A 23,166-nucleotide genomic window follows, 5' to 3' on the forward strand; every position below is an offset into this window, starting at 1 on the left:
AAGTATTGATACAAGCTACAACGTGGATGAAGCTTGTAAACATTATGCTGAGTGAAAGAAGTCAGACACGAAAGGTCACATATCGTACGATTCCATTTACATGAGGCGTCCAGAATAGGCAAATCCATAGAGATGGGGAACGTGCTAGTCATTGCCAGGGACTGGGGGAAGGGAATCAGGGAGGGAGTGCTTAATGGGTACAGGGTTTTTTTGAGGGTGATTAAAAGGTTCTGGAAATAGATAAAGATAGTGATGGGACAACATCTTGAATGTACTGAATGGTACACTTTAAAATGGTGAATTAGTGTGTATGACTGATTCATTTTGTTGTGCAGTAGAGGCTAACACAACATTGCAAAGCAACCAAACTCCAATAATAATTAATATAAATTAATTAATTAATTTAAAAAATGGTGAATTGTATGTTACGTGAATTATACAGAATTAAAATTTAAATGCCAGTGTCATAAAGACAAGAAAGGACCAAAGGACTGTTCCAGATGAATGGCGACTAAAGAGCCAGGACAACCAAATGTAATGTGACATCCTGGACCGGAGTCTGGAGCAGGAAAAACAAATTCACTCTAAAGGGCATTATTTGGACAATTGAGCAAGTTTGAATATTATCTAGTATTGCACCGTTTGGATATAGATAATAGTATCTCACCAAACAGTACATTTCCTGACATAGATCATTGTGCTGTGCTCGTGTAAATGAATGTCCTTGTTCTTGAGAAGGAGACACCGAGACATGTGGGGGGCAAAGGACATGATGCCTGCAGCTTACTCTCAACTGGTTCAGGACAAAAAGACAGTAGATGATAAATAGATAGATAGATAGATAGATAGATAGATAGATAGATAGATAGATAGATAGATAGACAGACAAAGCAAACTTGGAGAATCTGGGTAAAGAGTATATGGAAGTTCTTTGTATTATTCTTGTAATTTTTCTGTAAGTGTGAAAATGTTTCAGAAAAGTTAAAATTGTTGAATTATTTCCATTGATAACGAGCCCCTGCCCTGAGCCACCCACCTGTACCATCCCCACTCCCAGCACCCTGGCCTCCCATTTTCTACTTTGGGACCCCCACTCCCAGTTCCCATGCTCGGATCACGAAAGGGTTAATGCCAAGCATGGCAAGAGGCCCCAGACCCTACTCAGGGGGGCTCTGCACCTTAGCAGGATGTTAAATATTTTAAATGTCCACCTCAGACATGATACATGAAGCTAACTTTTGTCCCTGCTCGTTTCACAAGCTCTCGGCCATGCTTAGCTGCAGAATAACCCAGACCCCAAAAAGGGGAGCCTCCCCACCCCCTGCTCTCACGCTCACCATTACCCCTCTCATCAGCTGACAAGCTCCTTTTCTGGAATGAACTCACGAGGCCCTTTCCTCTCACTGACTTCACAAGTGCAGAAAAAAGATGCTGATTCTAAAAAAAAAAAAAAAAAAAAAAAAAAAGATGCTGATTCTAACCCTTTGTGATTTCTAGGATGCTCCCGATAAAAAAGGCTTGCAAAGTTCTGCCATTGCAGCATCCCTACAAAGAATGGGAATAGCCGAAGCATCCAGCAAGAGGGGACTGACTAAATTAATGATGGCACATCCAGGCAAAAGAATACTATGCAACCGTCAAAAGAATGAGGAAGTTTACGTAAGGATGTGTGTGGAAAGAGCTCCAAGATCTAGGGTGAAATAGAAAAAGCAGGAACTGAACAGTGCGTGAAGCACGCTACCTACAAAAGAGGAATCTCTCTCTCTCTCTCACTCTCTCAGTTTTCCTCTCTCTCTCCCTTCCTTCCTCCCCCTCCCTCCCCTCTGTCTCTATCATTCTATCTCTCCGTGTGTGTGTGTATGTGTGTGTGTGTGTGTGTGTGTGTGTGTGTGTGTGTGCTTGCTTCTGTATGCACAGACTAGTTCCAGAAGCAGGCAGAGGAAATCTGTAACAGTGATTCCCCCTGGGGAGGGGAAGTAGTGGGTTGGAGGGTAAGCATTGGAAGGAAGCTTTTACCATATATGCTTTTGTTCTTCTTTTATGTAGAGCCATAGCAGTGAATGCACCGCCCTTTCCCCCCAGAATGGATGTTATATAGACTATACAAAAGAATTCATGGTTCTACCATTCTAGGAGTCTAGGAAAGATTCTAATAATATTTCTTCATTGCACAAATATTAACAGGCTAGGGGATTTGTTCCTGACATACCTGGCACCTGCCCTTGGAGAGGTTATGGTCTACTGGGAGAGAGAAATTAATCCCCAGGGATGGGAACTGAGTGTGTTCAATAGAGAATCCAGCCTGGTGTGGGACCAGGAGAAGGGTCTTGGTGAAATAAAACCGCAGCACCATTCAACAGAACTTTCTGTACTGATGGAAATGTTCCAGATGTGCACCATCCAAGATGGAAGCCACCAGTCACCTGTGGCTGTTGAGTGCATGAAACGTGGCAGATGCGTCTGGGAAGTGAACTTTTACTTTTCCGTCATTTTAATTAAATTTCACCAGCCACATGTGGCTGGTGGCTACCGTCTCGGACAGCACAGGTCTGGGGCTCCTAAGTGATTCCTAAGTGCCGGGCGCTGTTCTCCGTGCTTCCCAGGTGTTAGTTCGTCAATTCCCTAAGCACAGTATTTATGCCACAACAACCCCAAGGGCAGGGTACTCTTATTGTTCCTAAGTTCACAGGCTCATTTCAAGAGCCCTTGTCTGTTGTGTGGAGAAAGGGCTCCCGATCAGAAGCTGACAAGAAAAGGAGGTTGGGATTGTCTAGCTGCGGTGAGGGATGATGGTGGCTTGCACTACGGTGGTGGCAGTGAGGAGTCATGAATGGATCGGAGGAGAACAGGGTGAAGAAGATGCTTACGAGAAAAGAACTCAGAATTGCCAAGCTCTGTTCTAAGTCCTTTTCACATAACAGCTCGCTTATTTATTTATTTATTTAGGCCACGTAGCAGGCGGGTTCTTAGCTCCCCAACTAGGAATTGAACCTGCGCACCTTGCGGTGGAAGCGCGGAGTCTTAACCACTGGACCGCCAGGGGAGTTCCATGTATCATCTCATTTAATCCACAGGACGACCCTATGAGCATCGTTGCCATTGCAACACCCATTTTACAGATGAGAAGACTGAGGCTACAGAGAGCTTAAGAGACCTTTCCTAGTCCTCGCAGTTAGCAAGTGGCAGAGGTAGGAGAGAACTTCTGAGAGTCCAACTCCAGAGCCCTCTCTGAGAGGCTACCAGACCTCAAGTGTGTTGAGAGTGAGGGGCATGCATTCAAGGCAAAAGGCCACAAGGTAACAGGGAGGGAGTGTCCACACACCAGAAAAATGAACGAACATCAGCGTGGCTGGCAGGTAGCCAAGACGAGGTTGGAGGAGCCAAAGATGCCGTGTTAAAGGATATGTATTTTATCCTGGGGTAATGGGGAGCCATGGATGGTCTTGGAGCTGCAGAGGGACTAGATGAGAGTTTCTCTTTAGAAAGATCCCTCTGGCTGCTGTGAGGAGGTAAGACTAGAGGCAAGAGGACCAGAGAGGAGGCAGAGGCAGGGACCCAGGCCAGCGAAGATGGGGGCTTCGATGGGGGTGATGCCCGGGGGAGGAAGAAAAGTGGAAAGACTTAAGAGGCATGACAGGGGACTTCCCTGGTGGTCCCGTGGTTAAGACTCCGTGCTCCCAATGCAGGGTGCCTGGGTTCGATCCCCGATCAGGGAACTAGATTCAGCATGCATGACACAACTAAGACCCAGCACAGCTAAATAAATAAATAAATAATAAATAAATAAATATTAAAAAAAGAGGCATGACATGGCTACAGTCAAGCAGCTGGTGGGTGGTAAACTCTGCCCCAGCCCCTTCCCTCCCTCACTGGGCTTCAGTCTCACCATCCTCACAGCGGGAAAGTCCTGCCAACTGTCCCCTCCATTACAGTGGAAATAACAGACTCACATAGGAATGCTGTCAGAGCTAGAAAATACGCAGAAGGCACAGTCTGCTTTTTTCCGGAACACCCCTCTCCCTGTTCCTACATGGACACAACGTCTTTAAACAATCCACACACAGAACCACTTGAAACCATTATAGCATCCTCTGAGACATGGGATACAAGGGTGGAGGTGAGCATCTCGACTCAGATTTATCTTCTTGAATTTGCAATCTTTGTGACTCAACATCCCTGAGCACGAAGAAACATAAGCACTCGCGTTTTAAAAACCACGAGAAAAAGACAAGCCTTCGGATCCTTTGAGGATGCAATGAACTGCCTTTCAGGTTGGCAAAAATAAAAAAGTTCCATATAACTATGCAGATGGGGGTCTAGACAAGTAGATACTCTCATGCTCTGTAGATGAGGAATGTAAATTGGTACAAGTTTTGTCAATGTCTGTTAAAATAAAAATTGCCCATGCCTTGGATTCAGCATTTGCAGTTCTGGAAACCCAGATGTGGGTCCAAAGATGTAATTTGGGTTTTGTTTTGGTTTGGTTTGGTTTTGCCACACGGTTTGTGGCATCTTAGCTCCCTGACCAGGGATCTAACACTGGCCCTCGGCAGTGAAAGCACCGAGTTTTAATCACTGGACCACCAGGGAATTCCCTAATTTTGGTTTTAAAGACAAAGTATTGGACAGCCTAAATCTCCTTTGATAAGAGATGGAAACTCCCACTGGCATATCACACAGCTGATAAAAGGAAAGAGGCAATTTCCCTGAAATACATGGGGATGATACCTTCCTCACAGATTGTTTAAGTCAAAATTCGTAAATGTCAAGTGCCTAGCACAGTGCCTGGCATGCAGTAAGCGCTCAATAAATGCTGGGCAATAATATACTATGTTATTCATGAAAGAAAAAAAAGACGTAGGATAATGTGTAAAAGAGACTTCCCTTTATAGGGTGGGTGGCGGAGAAAGGATAGACACGTCACAAGCATTGAGGGCCAACTGTATGCCAGGCACTGCTGTAAGAGCTTTCTGTGTATTATCTCATTTAATTCTCTCCACGACCCTATGATGTAGATTCCGCTCTGTAGGGTTACTATCCCCATCTTCGCTATAAGGAGAAGGAGGTTCAGAAAGACGGGTCTCGCCCGCTATTACACAGGAAAGGCAGGGTTTGAACCCCATTTCAGTATGACCCTCGTGTCAAACTACTCTTTACTTCTTTCCCTACGCTGCCCTGGAGCACCTGTAGACTGTTTCCAGAAGGATCCACCACAAACTGGTGCCCACCGTTGCCTCTGGGGGAAGCTACAATGAATCTGAAGCTCTGGGGAGGGAAGGGAGTTTCACAGAATACCCTTTAGGGATTTGGAGCTATTTAACAGAAAGAAAAAGAAGTCGAAGCTAATCGTGGGCCCAATAATCCCTTGACAATCTAACTCTTTAGCTGCCTCCCAGACCTGGAGTGGGAGAGTCTGAGATGAGGGAGAGGGGAGAAGGGGGGGGCTGGAGATGGAGGGCAGGGAGGAGGAGGAAGGAAAGGGGGAGAGGTAGCAAGAAGGGGCGACTGGGGCGAGCAGACAGCGCCCAGAAGGGAGAGCGCACAGGTAGAGGGTGTCTGCCCCCCACTCCCCCCGCCAAGACTCACCATATTCAGGTCTCTCCCAGGTTCTCCGCTGATCAAAGGTTCCCTCCCGCCTGAGGGCTGTGGTTTTTAAAGCCCCAAGTGAGTCTGCAGATAGGCGGAAAGGAAATGACCCGTCTTTCCCCTCTGGGGTTCTCATTGGTCTAGGGCTCCTTCCGCGGGGCACACACCCAGAGAGCCCCGATCACCTCCTCCCAGCCACAGGAAGGAGGCAGGGGCTCCGAAACCTGAGGAAGTCCCAGGTCCCAGGAGGGAGGAAGCCAGACGAAAGAGACCCCCGCCCCATCTAGGCTCGGCCCCTCTCCAGGCCTTGGTTTGCCCCATTTGAGATGATCTCTCCCTTTCCTTGTATGGCCCCAGGTAGCAGTGGAAAATCTCAGGGGTCCAACTGGCTTAAACCTTGGAAACAGAGATTGTGAGACCCAGCCTCCCAACCAGGTTCCATTGAGGCCCAGAGAGGCAAAGCAGGTCTGTGGAGGTGGCCCAGCACTTAGGGACTGTTTCGTCTTCCCCCCTAAAGTTTCGAAGTTGGTACGCACCCCCCCAGAGCCACCACCATCCTTTCCAGCCCCATTCTGGGTTCTTGTGGAAACATGCTGGAGTCTGGGGCAGGGAAGGATCCTACCTGATTTAGTTTCTTATTGCTGCTGTAACAGATCGCCATAATCTGAGTAGCTTAAAACAACAAAAATGTATCCTTTCACAGTTCTAGAGGCCAGAAATCTGAAATCAAAATGTTGCCAAGGCCACACTTCCTCTGTAGGCTCCAGAGCAGAATCTGTTCCTGCCTCTTCAAGTTCTGGTCTCCGCCAGCATTCCTTGGCTCGTGGCCACATCACTCCAATCTCTGCCTCTACGGTCACATCTCCTTCCCTCCTACTGTGTGTCTCATCTCCCTCTGCCTCCCTCATTTAAGGACCCTTGTGATTACATTTAAGGACCCCCTAGATAATCCAGGATAATCTCCCATTTCAAGATCCTTAATTTACCTGCAAAGTCCTTTTTCCTATATAAAGTCATGCCCTGGGTTCCAGGAATTAGGATGCAGACATCACTGGGAACCATTCTTCAGTCTATCACAATGAGCATGATTATTACGACGGGTGCAGAAACAGGTTCATTTTTCCCATGCTTGTCTGCAACTCTCCTGTAGACCACCCACATCATTCCTCCACAAATAGTATTTTTCTCCAGCAAGCTTCAATTTGTGAAGATCTAGCTTTCTTTTTATTGCAGAGATGATCCACGCACCTTGTAAACATTTGAACAATCCAGAAATGCCCTCCTCACCCCCACCCCCCCAAAAAAGCATTGAAAAATCCCCTGACTGCTAACCTTCTGAAACTCCTATTAGCAGTTTGGAGTGTATTCACCCAGACTTTTACAAATGTGGTGTTTGTGTTTGGGAATGGATATGTGAGTGCACGATGTTCGGCAAGTTTCTGTTCTACTAAATGAAGCCATGTGTTGTGGACGTGACTCGGGGAGGATTTTGAAGGTCTAGTTGTGGGGATTTGGTGCTGGTAAGAACGCGTGGTTGTTATACCAACCCTGACCTCAAGAGGGCGTCTGAGGGACTTCCCTGGTGGCGCAGTGGTTAAGAATCCGCCTGCCAATGCAGGGCACACAGGTTCCAGCCCTGGGCCGGGAAGATCCCACATGCCGCGGAGCAACTAAGCCCGTGCGCCACAGCTACTGAGCCCACGCGCCTAGAGCCTGTGCTTCGCAACAAAGATAAGCCACCGCAACGAGAAGCCCACGAACCACAACGAAGAGTAGCCCCTACTCGCCCCCAAGTAGAGAAAACCGGGACGCAGCAACAAAGACCCAACGCGGCCAAAAATTAATTAATTTAAAAAAAAAAAAAAAAAAAAAGAGGGCCACTGAGCTGTGGGAGACTCAGGATGCAAGGTCACACCCTCTTGATTTTTTAAAGATTTTTGGACCAAAGTTGTGCATTGCCTTCAAATCTTGAGTTCTTAACATTTTCTATGTCCTGGACCTTTAGCGAAGTTATGAACTGCCTCTCAGAATAATTCTTATAACTTTTTACGTTGATGTAATTTCCAATTTAAAGGGAAGTGGCTGGGATAGTAAAAGCAGAAAGGAAATGTGATAACACCTTATGTAAGCCACCATCCTCATTCACATTTCATCAATTGTTCCAATAATGTGTTTTTATCACTATTTTTTCAGAATAATGTTTTTGTAAGTACATTTAAACACCTCGTGCTTTTGTAACAGCATCGTAAGTCCACTGTTAGTTTGAAACCTGTTTATTTGATCACTTCCCTGTTGGTGGAACTTTAGGTTGTTTCCAATATTTTTGTCCATATCACAGTAAGCACCCTTGCACATACATCCTGGTGCCCGTGTACGAGGACTTATTGCAGATAACTCTCTAGAAATGGAATTGCAGGGCAGAGGGGGTGCATACATCGTCCTCAGTATTAGCAACCTTTATGCTGGCGTCTCTTCATCCTCTTCCTCAAGACCCGACCTGGGCGGCTCAATAGAGCAGGCCACCAGCCACATGCAGCTACTGAGTAACTGAAATGTGGTGAGTCCAACTTGAGATGTGCCCTCCCTGAGTATAACACACACACCAGATTTCCAAGACTTACTGGAAAAAAAAAAAAAAAAAAGATTGTAAAACATCTCAACAATTTTTATCTTGTATTACATGTTCAAATAATACAATTTTGGAGAAATTGTGTTAAGTATAATATATTATTAATTACAGTTGACGCCTGAAGAAAGTGGAGGTTAGGGGCACTGACCCCCATGTGGTCGAAAACCCTAGAACTGCTCTCTCTGCCTCAAAAACAAAGGAATTGATAAATGACTCACCCAAGGGCAGGAAGTGGAAACAGTTGGGATAGAATGAGGACTCGAACTCTAGTTCTTTTGATTCCACATATTGTGATCTCTAATCGAACACGAACTTTTCCCCACAGTTAGTTAATTTAAAAATCTGTAAAAGTAAAGTACAGGTACTATATCTATTGGAAAAAAACCCGCATGTAAGTGGATCTGCCCAGTTCAAACCCATGTTGCTCAAGGGTCAACTATATATTATTGTTATTGCTACATATTTTAGATCATTATATAAAATAGATAACTAATGGGAACCTATTGTATAGCACAGGGAACTCTACTCAGTACTCTGTAATGACCTATATGGGAAAATAATCTAAAAAATAGTGGATAGATGTATATGTATAACTGATTCACTTTACTGTACACCTGAAACTAACACAACATTGTAAATCAACTACACTCCAATAAAAAATTTTTAAATAATTTTTTTTAATTTTTAAAACATTATGTTATAATATTAACATCTTACTGTGACTATAATATATTAATACATGTTTATATTGTTGATATTAATCTAATATATAATTATATTATTAAATATGTTATTATTTCATTTGTTTCTTTTCACTTTTCTAACACAGCCACTTGAAAAATTAACATTACCTATGAGGCTTGCATTTATGGCTTACGTTATATTTCTATAGGATAGGGACTTCCCTGGTGGCGCAGTGGTTAAGAATCCGCCTGCCAATGCAGGGGACATGGGTTCGAGCCCTGGTCCAGGAAGATCCCACATGCCGTGGAGCAACTAAGCCTGTGCTCCACAACTACTGAGCCTGCGCTCTAGAGCCTGTGAGTCACAACTACTGAGCCCACATGCTGCAACTACTGAAGTCTGCGCGCCTAGAGCCCGTGCTCCACAGCAAGAGAAACCACTGCAATGAGAAGCCCGCGCACCACAACAAAGAGTGGCCCCCGCTCGCCACAACTAGAGAAAGCCCGCGTGCAGCAACAAAGACCCAACACAGCCAAAAATAAATAAATAAAATAAATAAATGTAAAATATATATTTCTATAGGATAGCACTGCTCTGGAGCCACCATTAGCCCAGCCAGAACCCTTGTGAATTATAAAGAGGTGTCTTTTCCAGACAGCGCTCCATGCCAGGGCACACACACAATTTGACCAGGAGACCCATGTCTGACTATTCCCCTTAAGTTCATTTCTCGCTCACAAACCAGTGTAACTCATGGCTTCCACTGTGGAGTCTAAGGTGGCTGTGCCGGCTCTCACCACATCCAAGCAGAAAGGGAAAAAAGAAGATGGGGCACAGATGCCCAAACCTTTTAAGGATGAGACTCAGAAGTGGTACCTTGGCCTCCCATTCACAGCCCATTGCCTGAAACATGGTCACCTGACCACCCTAACTGCAAGGGAGGCTGAAAAACCTGGTCTTGAGCTGGATGTTCCCGTGTCCTGTTAAAACTCTATTCCAGTGGACAAATGGGAAAATACATCCTAGAGGACAATTAGAAGTCACAAACAGCATCAGGAAGGGCTGCTTTAATTTAAGAAAGATGGCATCTACTAAAACTAAATACACACCTAACCTATGACCCAGCAATCCCACTACTAGGTATTTACCTGATAGAGAACCCAACATGTGTCCAGCAAAATAATGTACTAGAATGTTCGTAGAAGCTTTATTCATAATAACCAACAACTGGAATCCAACCTAAAAGTATCCAATCAGCTGTAGAATGGATAAATACATTGTACATTCATACAATGGAATACTATATAGCAGCAGAGAAGAATGCAAAAACTAATATTTAAAAAACTAGGGGACCTCCCTGGCGGTCCAATGGTTAAGACTTCATGCTCCCAATGCAGGGCGTGCGGGTTCGATCCCTGGTCAGGGAACTAAGATCCTGCATGCCACACAGGGTGGCCAAAAGAAAAGAAAAGAAAAGAAAAAAACTCATACATGCAACAAACAACATGGCTGAATCTCAGAGTGATTCCGCTGCATGAAAGAAGCCAGACACTAATGTGTACATACTGTATAATTCTGTTTACATGAGGTCAACAGCAGACAAAACTAGGCTTTGGTGTCATAAGTCAGGATAGAGGTAATTTTCGAGGGGTAGAAATTGTAAGGGGCACTGGGGCAGAGAGGAATCTGGGGGCTAGAAACATTCTTTTTCTTGATCAAGATGTTGGTCCCACAGAGACATTCAACTGTGAAAATTCATTACGCTGCCCCTTTATGGTTTGTGAACTTTTCTGTCTGTGTCCTATATTTCAATAAAAGGTTTTTTCTTTTAATATTTATTTATTTATTTATTTATTTTGGCTGTGCCGGGTCTTAGTTGCGGCACACGAACTCTTAGTTTGCAGCACGCATGAGGGATCTAGTTCCCTGATCAGGGATCAAACCCGGGTCCCCTGCATTGCAAGCATAGGAGTCTCACCCACTACACCACCAGGGAAGTCCCAGATTGTTGTTGTTTTAAGTAGCCCTGAGAGGCTTAAAATTTACAGAATGGAAAGGGAAAGCAGAAAAGGATTGTGACCAAGTGGCATATAGACTCATGGTTTTGTGACCCCCAAGTCCCTAGGATCGTTCAGAGCTGACCCCATTTGGAGGGACAGGACTGAGTAGGGGGCTGTAGCCACCACACCCCAAGGAGGGATAGCTGTGGCCAACCACCAGCCTGCCAGCAGCCATAGGAAGCCCAGCGCCAGTCAGATGTTAGCAACCCATGCCGAGGCTCTCAGCTGTGGGCACAGTGGCTTCTGAGGCAGGATGTTGTGAAGTATCAGCAGCAGATCCACACAGGCGTCCGATCCTGGCTAGACTGGCTCACCAGAACTTTCGGCACTGTGGAATTTGAGACACAGGAGGTGGCAGTAAGCACCACGGGGAGACTGGGAGGAAAACTCTGGAGGATGCATCAAGGAGAGGGCCTCTCAAAGGCTGGCGGAAAACACCACCACCAGCAATAATAATAATAATAGCCAACACTCATCAAGCCATTGTCTGGTACCAGGGGCTGTTCTAAGCATTTCACAATAACCTGAACAGATTAAGATACGAAGCGCTGGGGCTTCCCTGGTGGCGCAGTGGTTACGAATCCACCTGCCAATGCAGGGGACATGGGTTCGAGCCCTGGTCCAGGAAGATCCCACATGCCGCGGAGCAACAAAGCCCATGCGCCACAACTACTGAGCCTGTGCTCTAGAGCCCGCGAGCCACACCTACTGAGCCCACGCGCCTAGAGCCCATGCTCCGCAACAAGAGAAACCACTGCAGTGAGAAGCCCGCGCACCGCAATGAAGAGTAGCCCCCGCTCGCCGCAACTAGAGAAAGCCCGCACGCAGCAACAAAGACCCAATGCAGCCAAAAATAAATTAATTAAATAAAGAAATTTTTTAAAAAAAGAAATATGTATGTGAAACCATCACTACAGTCAATTTAGCTAACATTTCCATAATACCCAGAAGTTTCTCTGTGGCTTTTTGTAATCTATCTCTCACTCCCTCCACCTTCATTTTCAGGAAACCACTAATCTTCCTGACACTGTAGATTACTTTGTATTTTCTAGAACTTCATACTGATGGAAACATACAGTATGAGGAATTTTTTTTTTCTGACCCGGCTTCTTTCACTCAGTAAAATGCTCTAGAGTTTCATCATGTCATTGCAGTTACCAGGAGTTTATACCTTTTTCTTTCTAACTTTCCATTGTACAGTGTGGTAGACAGAATAATGGTCCCTGGGTTCTTCATGCCTATGTGACTGACCCCCAGTGAAAACCCTGGACACCGAGGCTCAGGTGAGCTCCCTGATTGGCAGTACTCCATGCATGTCATCACATGATGTACTGGAAAGAAATAAGTACTGTCCTATGACTCCACTGGGAGAGACCACTGGAAGCTTGTGCCTGGTCTCTCCTGGACTCTGCCCTGTGCACCTTTTACCTTTGCTGATTTTAATCTCTAGCCTTTCACTGTAACATACCATAAACATGATTATGACAGCCTTTCTGAGTTCTGTGAGCCCTTCTAGTAAGTCTCTAAACCTGAGAGTTGTCTTGGGGACCCCCAACACACCTGTCTAGGTGTTTCTCAGTTTACACCTCTCAGAATTCCAGCGACTTCATCTCAGTTTGGTCTCTATCTCAGTCTCCATTTCCATTTCCCAAACCCACATATTATGCATCTCCCAGGTCTTTCCTTGTCTCATTTTTCTTGTCTCTCCCTCTTCTCCATTTCCTTACAACATCTTCTGTTTCTGTCTATCAATTTGACAGCCAGAATTACAGCTGCCTCTTCTCTCTTGACGAAAACCACACTTTGATTATTTTTATAAAGTGGGAATTTTAGAACATCAGAAAACAGAATAGATAACAAGAAACACTCTCCCCTTGTTCCCTATCAAACTCAGTGCCAAGCACTTCCTAGGTGTTTACCATCATTGCTCCCATCCTCTGCCAGAAAGGGGATTATTTAATCATCCACAGGCCTGAGCCCCAGGCTTCCTGGGCAGTGGGGACAGACAACAAAAAGATTTCTCATGCTCTGCACAATGTTCTGAAAGAGGACTGGCTGACAAAGGGTTAAAATGTTCCAAGACCTTTATTGTCACACTAAGAGAAGGAATGAAGAACCCGTGGTGTATCAGTTAATTATGGCTGTTGTTATAGACTGAATGTTTTTGTCCCCTCCAAAATTCGTATGTTGAAACAGAATCCCGAATGTGATGGAATTAGGAGGTAGGGCCTTTGGGGTGATTAGGTAATGAGAGTGGAGCTCTCATGAATGGGATTAGTGGCTTTATAAAAGAGACCCCAGAGAGCGCTCTGACTCTTTCTGCCATGTGAGGATACAGCAAGAAGGCAGCTGTCTACAAACCAGGAAGTGACCTCTCACCAGACACAGAATCTGTTGGCATCTTGAACCTGGACTTCCCAGCCTCCAGAACTATAAGAAATAAATATTTATTGTTTAAGCCACCCAGTCTATGGTAATTTGTTACAGAAGCCCAAAAGGACAAAGACAGCTATGTAACAAATATCTCCAAATATTAATAGTTTAAAACAATAACTTTTGTTGTTGCTCACAGATCCATGGGTCAGCTGGATGGTTCTTTTGGTCTTGGATGACCTAAACCATGCATCTGAAGTCAACTGTGGATTGGGTAGTTGGCCCTGTTTCTGGGAGTTGGATGGATGCCTGTGGTCTGCTTGGTGCAGGCTCTCATCCTCCAGCAGGTTAGCCCAGGCTTATTCCCATGGCAGTGGAAACTTTCCAAGGAAGCAAACGGAAGACACAAAGACTCTCAAGACCTAGACTCAGAACTAACACAGCATCACGTCTGCCACATTCTATTGGTCAAGCCTAGCCCAGATTCAAGGGGTGGGGAAACTGGTGCTACCCCTTGAAAGGAGGAGCTACAAAGTCAAATGCAAAGGGCATGAGTGGGGAGATTTGTGGCCACTTTTTACTTGTGACACTAGTGGGCAATGGTGATTCTATTCTGTTATAAAGAGAAAGCAAGCCCAATTTCTAGTCAAAAATGGTGTCTTTCACAGAAGATCTGCAGAATGTGTGACTCCTGTTTCAGAGCAGGAAACAACCCATTTGCAACAGTCATTAGAGGTGGTGTCAGATACTGTGGCTCTCCTGGGCACATGGTAGGGTTCCACCTACCGGAGGTTTGGCGGGGCCATGTGACTTTCCCTGCCCAGTGAAACATGAGAAGAAGGAATATGTGCCACTTCAGTCTGCAAATTCTAAGAACTAGTACACCCTTGACCATATTTTTAATTTTCCCTTGGCCAGTCAGATGCTGGCTGGGGCTGTACTCATCTGAAGGCTTGAGTGGCTGGATGTCCCAGGGGCTTACTCACATGTCTGGCAGTTGATTCTGGTTGTCAAATGGGAACACAGCCAGGATTTTCAACCAGAGTGTCTGCATGTGGGCTCTCCATATGGTTTGGGCTAAGAAGCAAAATAAACAGTGAAATGAAACAGTTCAGAGTCAGATGGCCTGGATTTTCATCTTCCCACCCACTCATCCCCCCAACGCACACACTTACTGCTCTGCAAATTACTATTTAACCTCTCTGAGGCACAATATTAATATTCATGCCGTTCATATCACCCTTACTGGATGCTCATACTTTGGTTCTCAGTTTCAGGTTTGAACACAACGTCCAGACCCTTTCCCCAACCCCCCTGCCACCCCCCCCATGGTGGCCTAGGCTGGGACATGACCACCCGTAGCAGATTGGATTACTCTTCAGAAGTCTTCACTCCATCCACCTCATCTCCTTGGAAGGAATGTATAATACTTCTACCCCTTTATACTGGGCTTGGCCATGTGACTTGTTTGGCCAATAGTATGATGGTACACAGAACACAAACAGAGGCTTGACATGTACCTGTACAGTTAAGTTCACACCTCTGCCATCAACATGAGAGATCCTGGGATAGACCGCTGGTCCCAAGCATTGAATGCACCAGCCAAGGCCAGCCAAGATCAGCCCATGCACAAACACCTGAGGCAGCCCAGTCAAGATCAGCGAGGCAGCCCACCATGTCCAGCCCCAATCAATCATGCCCCAGACGACCTCAGACATACGGGACAGCCCAGCCAAGATCAGTAGAGCCATCCTGCCACAATCAGCTAGGTGACTCTCAGCATGAGCTAAATAACTGTTCGTATTGAAACGGAGCAAGACCCTAAGGTCCTTCCCCCTCCGCATGTCCTCCACCTGCCTTTCGTCTGTGGAAAAACGTTAGCCAAAGAATAAGTTTAATCGGAGAAGTGAGAAAATGCAGAAACAGAGGAAATCAGTCCAACAAGACTAAATAATAATAATAGTTTAGCCATTAAGCATAGTCAAGGACCTTTAGTTCCTTCTCAAGGGCTATAGATAATATTCTGAGCCTATCCTGTGAGCTGTCTGATACTGAAAACTCCAGCAAGTGGAAGAAGTTAACTACATGATGACCAGACTGTAGCCATGACATAAGCTGCCACAATTCTGAGAACTGGCCTCAAGGAAATGGGAACAAACCGACCCCGGAACTGAAGATTAACTGTACTTAAAACAGTCAAGATGAAGCTAATTAGACCACCGATAACCAATTTCAAGATGACTGTCAGAGCTGATTGTGCTGGTTCTGCGTGGAGCCCCCTCCCTCTGCCTATAAAAGCTCTTGCCCCCTGATTGTCGGGGGGAGGGGGAGTCAGCCTTTGAACAGGTGTCCACCCTCCCCTCCCCACCACTTCCACCAACCTTGCCTCTTTATTGGCTTTTGAGCTGCGAGCAGCTGGACCACACTTTTGGTTACAATATGTGTACATCACACACAGGTTTTGATTGTTTGTTACCCAACTATAGTGAATTGATACATTACCAGCAGTATATCCACAGACTCGTCATCATTACATAGCTGCAATGTGACTGTATGACCACCAGATTATTTTTATTTTATTTGTGATCCATGGACCACATAGCAAGATGACACTGGCAAAATCATAAGTAATTGTACCCAGACCAAATGTTAAATGCAGATGACACGGAAGGCTAAAGGTGGTTTTACAACCACATAAGTTTCAGGGTAGTGTGGTTGGTGATTAACAGGCTGGAAAAGCCCATGCTCAGGATTTCCCATGACTTGGCTGGACTTCACCCAGATTCTTCCAGAGGCCGGATGACTTGTGATATTGCAACAGATCAAATGAAAAAGCAACTCTGAAAATCCAGTTGTCTTCCCTTGAACTGGACATTACTTATTCTCAGAAATGTAAAATAATGCCATTCTTCTCATTAAATATTTTTATTTTGGAAAATATAGCATTTCTCATTTCAAATGTTATTTACGTTTAAATGCAATGCTTCCAAATGTCCATCGACACATGAATAGATAAACAAAATGTGGTATCTGTGTGCAATGAAATATTACTCAATCTTAAAAGGGAAGGAAATTCTGACACATGCTACGACATGAATAAACTTTGAAAACGTGATGTTAAGTGAAAGGAGACAGGCACAAAAGAACAAATGCTGTATGATTCCATTTACATGAGGTACATAGAATAGGCAAATTCATAGAGACCTAAAGTAGAATAGAGATTACCTGGTGTTGGGGGGATGAGGAATTATTGTTTAGTGGGTAGAGTTTCAGCTTGGGAAGATAAAAAGAAATGCTGGAAATGAATGGTCATAATGGTTGCACAACAATGTGAATTTACTTAGTGCCTCTAAACTGTATACTCTTTTTTTTAATTTATTTTTTTATTTATTTTTTTTTTGGCTGCATTGGGTCTTCGGTGCTGCACACGGGCTTTCTCTAGTTGCAGTGAGCTGGGGCTACTCTTCGTTGCGGTGTGCAGGCTTCTCATTGCAGTGGTTTCTCTTGTTGTGGAGCACGGGCTCTAGGCACACGGGCTTCAGTAGTTGCAGCATGTGGGCTCAGTAGTTGTGGCTCACAGGCTCTAGAGCGCAGGCTCAGTAGTTGTGGTGCACAGGCTTAGTTGCTCCACAGCATGTGGGATCTTCCTGGACCAGGGCTTGAACCCATGTCCCCTGCATTGGCAGGCAGATTCTTAACCACTGCGCCACCAGGGAAGCCCTGAACTGTATACATAAAAATGGTTAAAATGGTAAATTTTATGTTATGTACATTTTACCACAATAAAACCGTTGCAGAAACGCAATGGATTTATCATGGTTATTTTTAAATGACTTACTAAATAATTTTTAACTTCTCAATCTTAATACTCATATATATATATTTTTTAACATTTATTTAGGCTGTGCCAGGTCTTAGTTGCGACATGCAGTATCTTCATTGAGGCATGCGGGCTTTTAGTTGCAGCATGCATGCAGGCTCTAGTTTCCTGACCAGGGATCGGACCCGATTGGGAGCGCAGATTCTTACCCACTGGACCACCAGGGAAGCCCCTTAATGCTTAAATATCGATAGATATAACACACATACAAAAAAACTCTTTGGGTCCTCAAGAATTTTTAAGGGTGTAAAAGAATCCTGAGGCCAACAAGTTTGAGAAATGCTGCTCTATGTGCAGCTGAGGCAAGCCTGAGCTAGCTGTCCCTGGCACTTCTCTGCAAGGATCTACAAACTCCCAGGAATTAAAGTTTCTTCTGGCCCAGGTGGACAGGCGACCTCTAGTGGAAGTATAAGGTATTGCTTGACAGCGCAAAATTTGAGTCATTTTGTGGAGTTCGCTGAAATTCTAAGACAGAAACAGAGATGGTCGCGTGAAATGAGGATTTTATTTCAGCATATTAACTTTAAACCGTGAACCATGTCTCCTCTCCTGCACATTCACACACATACACACACAGACATTCACACGGAGATCCACGGTCACATGCACACACACAAAATTACATACAGACAGAACTAGATGCTCACAAACACACACAGTCACAGACACGCAGACAAGATCAAACACACACACACACCATCTCTCCACAGACCCCCATATGTACACACACAGAAATACTTTCACACACACAGACACAGCTTCACACATGGACACACACTCATATAGTCATACACACAGACACACTTTCACATGCACAGACACACAAACACACTAAAATAGCATATCGTTAACAAAAGGGACTTAGTAAATGAACGTCATTCTCTATTTTTTAAAAAAGATTGTAATGGAAAATGAGTTTCTTCCCAAAGCCATTAAATAAATGTTGAACAAATAATTAAGACGAATCTAGGTTTGGCAGCGTGCCCAATTAGAGGTCCACAATCCCTTAGCTGGAGTCTTTGGGGACAGATGCGTTTCAGAACTCAGAACTGTTCCAATTTTAGAAAGGTAATTCTGAGCGAATGCCATATATTATGTAACGCTCCCAGGGGCTTGAAGCAGACCCTGCTCCATCAGACATGTTAATATATTTGCAGCAAAATGTGTGAAAATTCACACCAACGGAGATAAATAATGTTAAGAACGCATATTAGCTGATTTGCCGCCATGTGAGACTGGGCCAAAATGACCCCCTGAAGAAACATTTTTTTTGGTTGTCAGAGCTTTTTGGAATTCGGAATTACGGATAAGGGATAGGGGATTCTATCGGCAGGCCCTTCACACGTCATCTACCTATACTCCTGCTCTGATTGTAAATTTTCGACTTCAACTTGGACGTGGGGGAGGACGGCAGGATCCTGGAGGACTGCGGCTCTTTAGCGCCCCCTTCTGGTAGCACCAGTCCTTGCAGTTTGGCTGAGGATTTGTCATGTCTGTCGGCTTTGGCCAGATCCAGCAGTAGGTCCTGATTGGTCTAACCCTCCTGGCACAGGCATTGGTTCCGGGGTTGTCATGTGACCCAAGTTGATCCAATCAGACTGAAGGCAAGCCCTTTGGCTCATCAGTAGGGGACCAAGCCTCCCTATCTCTTTAGGATGGGAATGAGGAGCTCACAGGTGCCTGGATCTGTGGGCACCAGGTGAAGCCGCTTGGGGATGAGGCCAGAAAGAACTAGAAACAGATCCCTGTGGTGGCCATGGAATGGCGCTGCTCAGATCTCCCTTTAAGAGATCCTGCTGCTGACAGCACAGCTGTCTGACAGCCCCACCTCACTGGTGCCAAGGCCGCGCCTCCCTTGGGCAGCTCCCAATGAGAGAACACAGTGGGTACTAGTGCCAGCCCACTGCAGCCCCGCCCAGGACTCCTCTGATGGGCAACCTTTGCTCAAAGACCGCCCCATAGTCACACACACACCCCACCCCCACCCCACAGACGTACAGCCAGAGGCTCCTCCGACCCAGTCCCTCTTTCCCTCTCTCCTTTCACAGCTGTCAGACTGATGGTTGGTGGTGACTGTCCACTTCAGAATGGTTAAAATAGTAACTCATATGCCATGGGTATTTCATACACACAAATTTGACCACCCACCTCTCCTCGCCTCTCCATCACCACCCTGGTCTAGCCGCTATCGTCCCTCACCTGAATCACGGCTGTGGTCTCCTTACTGGGCTCCCAGCTTGCACCCCCGTTCCCTGCAGTTCATTCCCCACGTGGCAGTCGGAGGGTCCTGTTAACACCTATATCGGGCTCAGAAGCCTCCCACTTCTCCACCTCACAAAGAGTAAAATTCTTCACCCTGTCCCATGGGGCCCTGCACAAACTACCCCCATTCTCTCTCCCCCAACCTTCTCCTGCCCTCCCTCTCATTCACTCTGCTCCAGCCACACTGACCTCTTTGCTGTTCCTTGAACAAGCCAAGCACCTTCAGCCTCAGGGCCTTTGCACTTGCTGTTCCTGATTCCTGGAGCACTCTTCTCCCAAGACCTGCATGTCCTGCCCTCACTTCTCTTAGGCTTCTAGCCAGTAACCAGCAACTTCATCACTCCCTATCCCCTATGCCCTGATTATTTTTCTCCTTTGTGCTTATTACTACCTGATAGTAATAACATATACTTAAGTTATTCATCTATATTTCTTGTCCGTCTCTTCACTGATATGTCAGCTCCAATGAGAGCAGAAATTTCTGCCTGTTTTGTTCCCTGCTGTGTCCCCAGTGCTTAAAAAATAAGGCCTGGCACATAGTAAGTGCTGCATAAATATTTGTTAAATGAAAGATTAAGAGATAGCGACCAAAAGAGAGGCTACGAAAAACAGGAAGAGAGAAGGGAAGACAAACACACAAAAAAGGGGAGGGAAGAGGAGATAGAGGAGTGAGGGAGGCTGAACTAGGGGAAAAATGAGAAGGGGGGGTTGGATCAAGATGGGGGGGAGAAAAGTGAGGAAGCGGGACAAAATAGAGAGAGAGCTGAGGCGACTGAGTCAGAACAGAGTGAGGGATAGAAACAGACAATATTGACAGACATCAGACAGAGAGACAGAGACACACAAAGATTGAGAGACAAAGAGAAAAGGGGTAGAGGAGACAGTGGTGAGGGAGACACACAGACGAGAAACCAAGAGAGCAGGAAAACGGGCTGGGAGAAGTGAGTTGAGAACTAGAGAGAAGGGGGCCAGTGGGAACAGAGATGGAGTCCCTCCCTCTAACTCACCATTGGCTGGTGTCCAGGGCTCTGGGCTGACTGGATATCCCTTGCGATCCAAGCTGTGGTTTTTAAAACCCCGAGGGACGGAGGTGGGTGGAGAGAAAGAACATGTCACTGTTCTATGGGCTTCAAATCGCCAGCTTCTTTAATCCTCAGAGAAAACTTTATGAGATAAATACTATGATCATCTTCATTTTACAGGACCAGAGAGGTTGAGTTACCTGCCCAAAGTCACACAGCTAGTGAGAGGAAGAGCTAGGATTTGAATCTGGGCATCTTGGCCCAAGGTCAGTGCCCCTAACCACCATCTACGCTAACTGGAAAGAGGTGCTGGCTTCCTGAGTTCCATTCAGTCTGGAGACACCCTCTGGGAAGTGGTGCTGGAGGGGTAGAGGAAGCAGAGGAGGTAAACAGATCGACATTCCTAGCCAGGTACATATCCACAGATGTCCCAGTCTAGGGAAGAGGCTCAGCTTCACCATCCTAGGAATGTCTCCAGTTCAAGGGAGGTAGTTGGACAGGAAACCACTTCCTGCTTGTAGGGTCCAACGCCCTGCCCAGAGCTAGGCCTTAGTAGTCGGGATGGGAAAATGGACTCGACCATCTCTGACTCTTTTATCAGGACTGGAGTTTCTCTACCTTGGTTTGCGGGCAGCATTGCAGACCAGAGAGGTTGCACTAATTAATCCTCAAAGGCAGCAGCGTGCTCTGATAACTTCCTCTGTGATTTCCAGAGGGGCAGAGAAGCTCTACCACCACCCCTGTCCACGCTCAACTCTCAGATCCCAGGAAGAAGGCCTCATTCTCTCCCAGCAGCACCCTGACATCTCCAGGTGACTTAGCCTCTGTCCCCGACATTATAATTATACGAATCACAACTCCCAGAAACCCAGCTCTTGCTGAGATCATCCCACCTCTCGTCTCCTGTGCTGTAACAGAAGGCCAGACCCTTTGCTCCCCTCCAGAGGAACTTGACCTCTGCCCCAAGCATGCAAAAAACTGCGAAGTCCTTCACGCTGCCTGACCTTCAACTGCCCTGTTGCGGACAAGCCTCTTCTCCTCATCCCAACCCAGAAAATACATGATACCAATGGAAGAAGAAAAGGGCCCCCCTAAGGAAGGGGAGAACCCACACAGCCCACCTAGGGAGAGAAACGAAGATCAGATGCCAGGAAGGATTTGCCCTCACAAACTTGAGAGGAGCGGCACCTCTGTAGACAACACGACAAACACAGCACGAGGCAGCTGGGGCTGATTTTATTGCAGGTGGAAGATGGATACGGAGATTCAGGGAGAAGGGGGGCGGGCTGAAGACTCTGTACTCAGAATCCTAAAGAAAGAGGGTCAGGAGGCAGAGATCTGTATGCGGTCGGCCAGATGGTGGAGGACCGGCCTGACGGCGGAGAAGCTGCGAGGGGCGAGGCCCAGAGCCAGCCCCTCTTCGCCCCCCATTCTTCAGGATGACGGCTCCGGAGACGCTAGACGATGTCATGAAGAGGAAGCCAGACCCCAATCCGGGAACGGCGCATCCGCGGCGGGGGCGCCGGGCTCTCGAGGGCCGGCGGTCCATCTTGGGTGAAAAGGAGGGTTACCCGGGTCCTCGCCCCCCGCGGCCTCCGGCGTCTCCCCAGGCGTCTGGCGGCTCAGGCGGCGGCTGGGGTCGCTGTGGCGGCGGCGGCGGCGGCGGCTGTGCGGCAGCTCGAGGTGGGGTCGCGGCCCGCCAGGGGCTCCCAGGAGACAAGAGACCGAGGCAGCGGCGGGCACTGAGGCAGGCAGAGCACCCGCGCGGGCGCCGCACGAAGAGGACTGCGCGCTGGGCGGCGGGCCGGCTGGGGCAGCAGGGGGCCGCGTGGGAACCCAGATGAGACCGTAATAGACAGCGAGCAGCACGGCAGCCAACGAGACGCAGAGAAAGTAGGCGCAGACCGGAGCCAGGCGCAGCCAGCGGCCCCGCGGGCCTTCGCTCAGCCCCGCGCCACCCGGGCTGTCGCCGCCGCCACCCACGCAGCTCGAGCCCCGCATCCCCGCAGCCCACTCGGCCCAGCGCCACAGCCCGCACAGGACCCGCCCCTTGGGCCCGCCCCCTCCGGAATGACCGCCTTCGCGCTCTAACCCTCCCTCGTCCAACCCCGCCCCCGCCAGCGTGGTCACGCCCCCGCGCGGGCGGGCCTTCTCCGCGTTGTAAGCCCGCCTCCTCAGCCTCCGGCCAACCATCATCAACCTAACGCTTAACCACAGCGTTCTGACCCCGCCCCCACCTGGCTCCGGGCCCGCCCCAAGCACGCAGTATCTCGATTTTTCTCAAACGCAGGTCTCGGCCCAGCCGACACCCGCCAGGCTGGCCAGGCAGAGGTTATACCCACCCCGGCGCTTAGCTCCGCTCTCCCTTTTCTGCCTCCTCCCTGCGCCCTAACCCCGTCCCCTTTCGGAACTCAGACTCCTTCCAGGCATCTAGCTCCGCCACTCCCTTGCCAAGCTCAGGCCTTTTAAGTCCCGCCCTTCCTTAGCCGCAGTCCCGCCCCAGTTGTAATTTGCGTTTCTCCAAGCTAAACTTTACTCCGACATTCGATCCCACCCTTTTCTCCCTCTACCCTCACCCATCTTCGGTCCAGGCTCCACCTCTTTTCTCCACTAGTTCGAGCACCCCATTCTAAACCACGCCCTCCGCCGCTGGCTGCGCCCCACACCGGC

The 23,166-nt window shown here is 47.2% G+C and overlaps 2 protein-coding genes across 4 annotated transcripts in view; both read right to left on the reverse strand.

The window, feature by feature from the left end:
• C5AR1 (complement C5a receptor 1) overlaps window positions 1-21,678 on the reverse strand; it is a 29,177-nt gene extending 7,499 nt beyond the window's left edge. Inside the window, exons 1-3 of one of the 3 annotated variants that reach the window (XM_082437505.1) lie at window positions 20,482-21,610; window positions 14,319-17,677; window positions 5,587-13,712 (exon numbers count right to left, since the gene is read on the reverse strand). In XM_082437505.1, the coding sequence (XP_082293631.1) occupies window positions 5,587-5,589 (3 nt within the window). In that variant the 5' untranslated portion in view covers window positions 5,590-13,712; window positions 14,319-17,677; window positions 20,482-21,610. The other 2 variants (XM_082437506.1, XM_082437504.1) reach the window with 2 other exon arrangements.
• A 38-nt stretch (window positions 21,679-21,716) lies between these two features.
• On the reverse strand, window positions 21,717-22,692 carry INAFM1 (InaF motif containing 1; the record flags this gene model as incomplete). The annotated part of the gene is made up of 1 exon (XM_082437507.1): window positions 21,717-22,692. The coding sequence occupies one exon, from the start codon at window positions 22,690-22,692 to the stop codon at window positions 21,964-21,966; it is 729 nt and encodes a 242-aa protein (XP_082293633.1). The 3' UTR covers window positions 21,717-21,963.
• Window positions 22,693-23,166: the final 474 nt, after the last annotated feature.

Source organism: Balaenoptera physalus (genome assembly GCF_965194825.1).
Source record: "Balaenoptera physalus genome assembly, chromosome: 19".
NCBI lineage: Eukaryota > Metazoa > Chordata > Mammalia > Artiodactyla > Balaenopteridae > Balaenoptera > Balaenoptera physalus.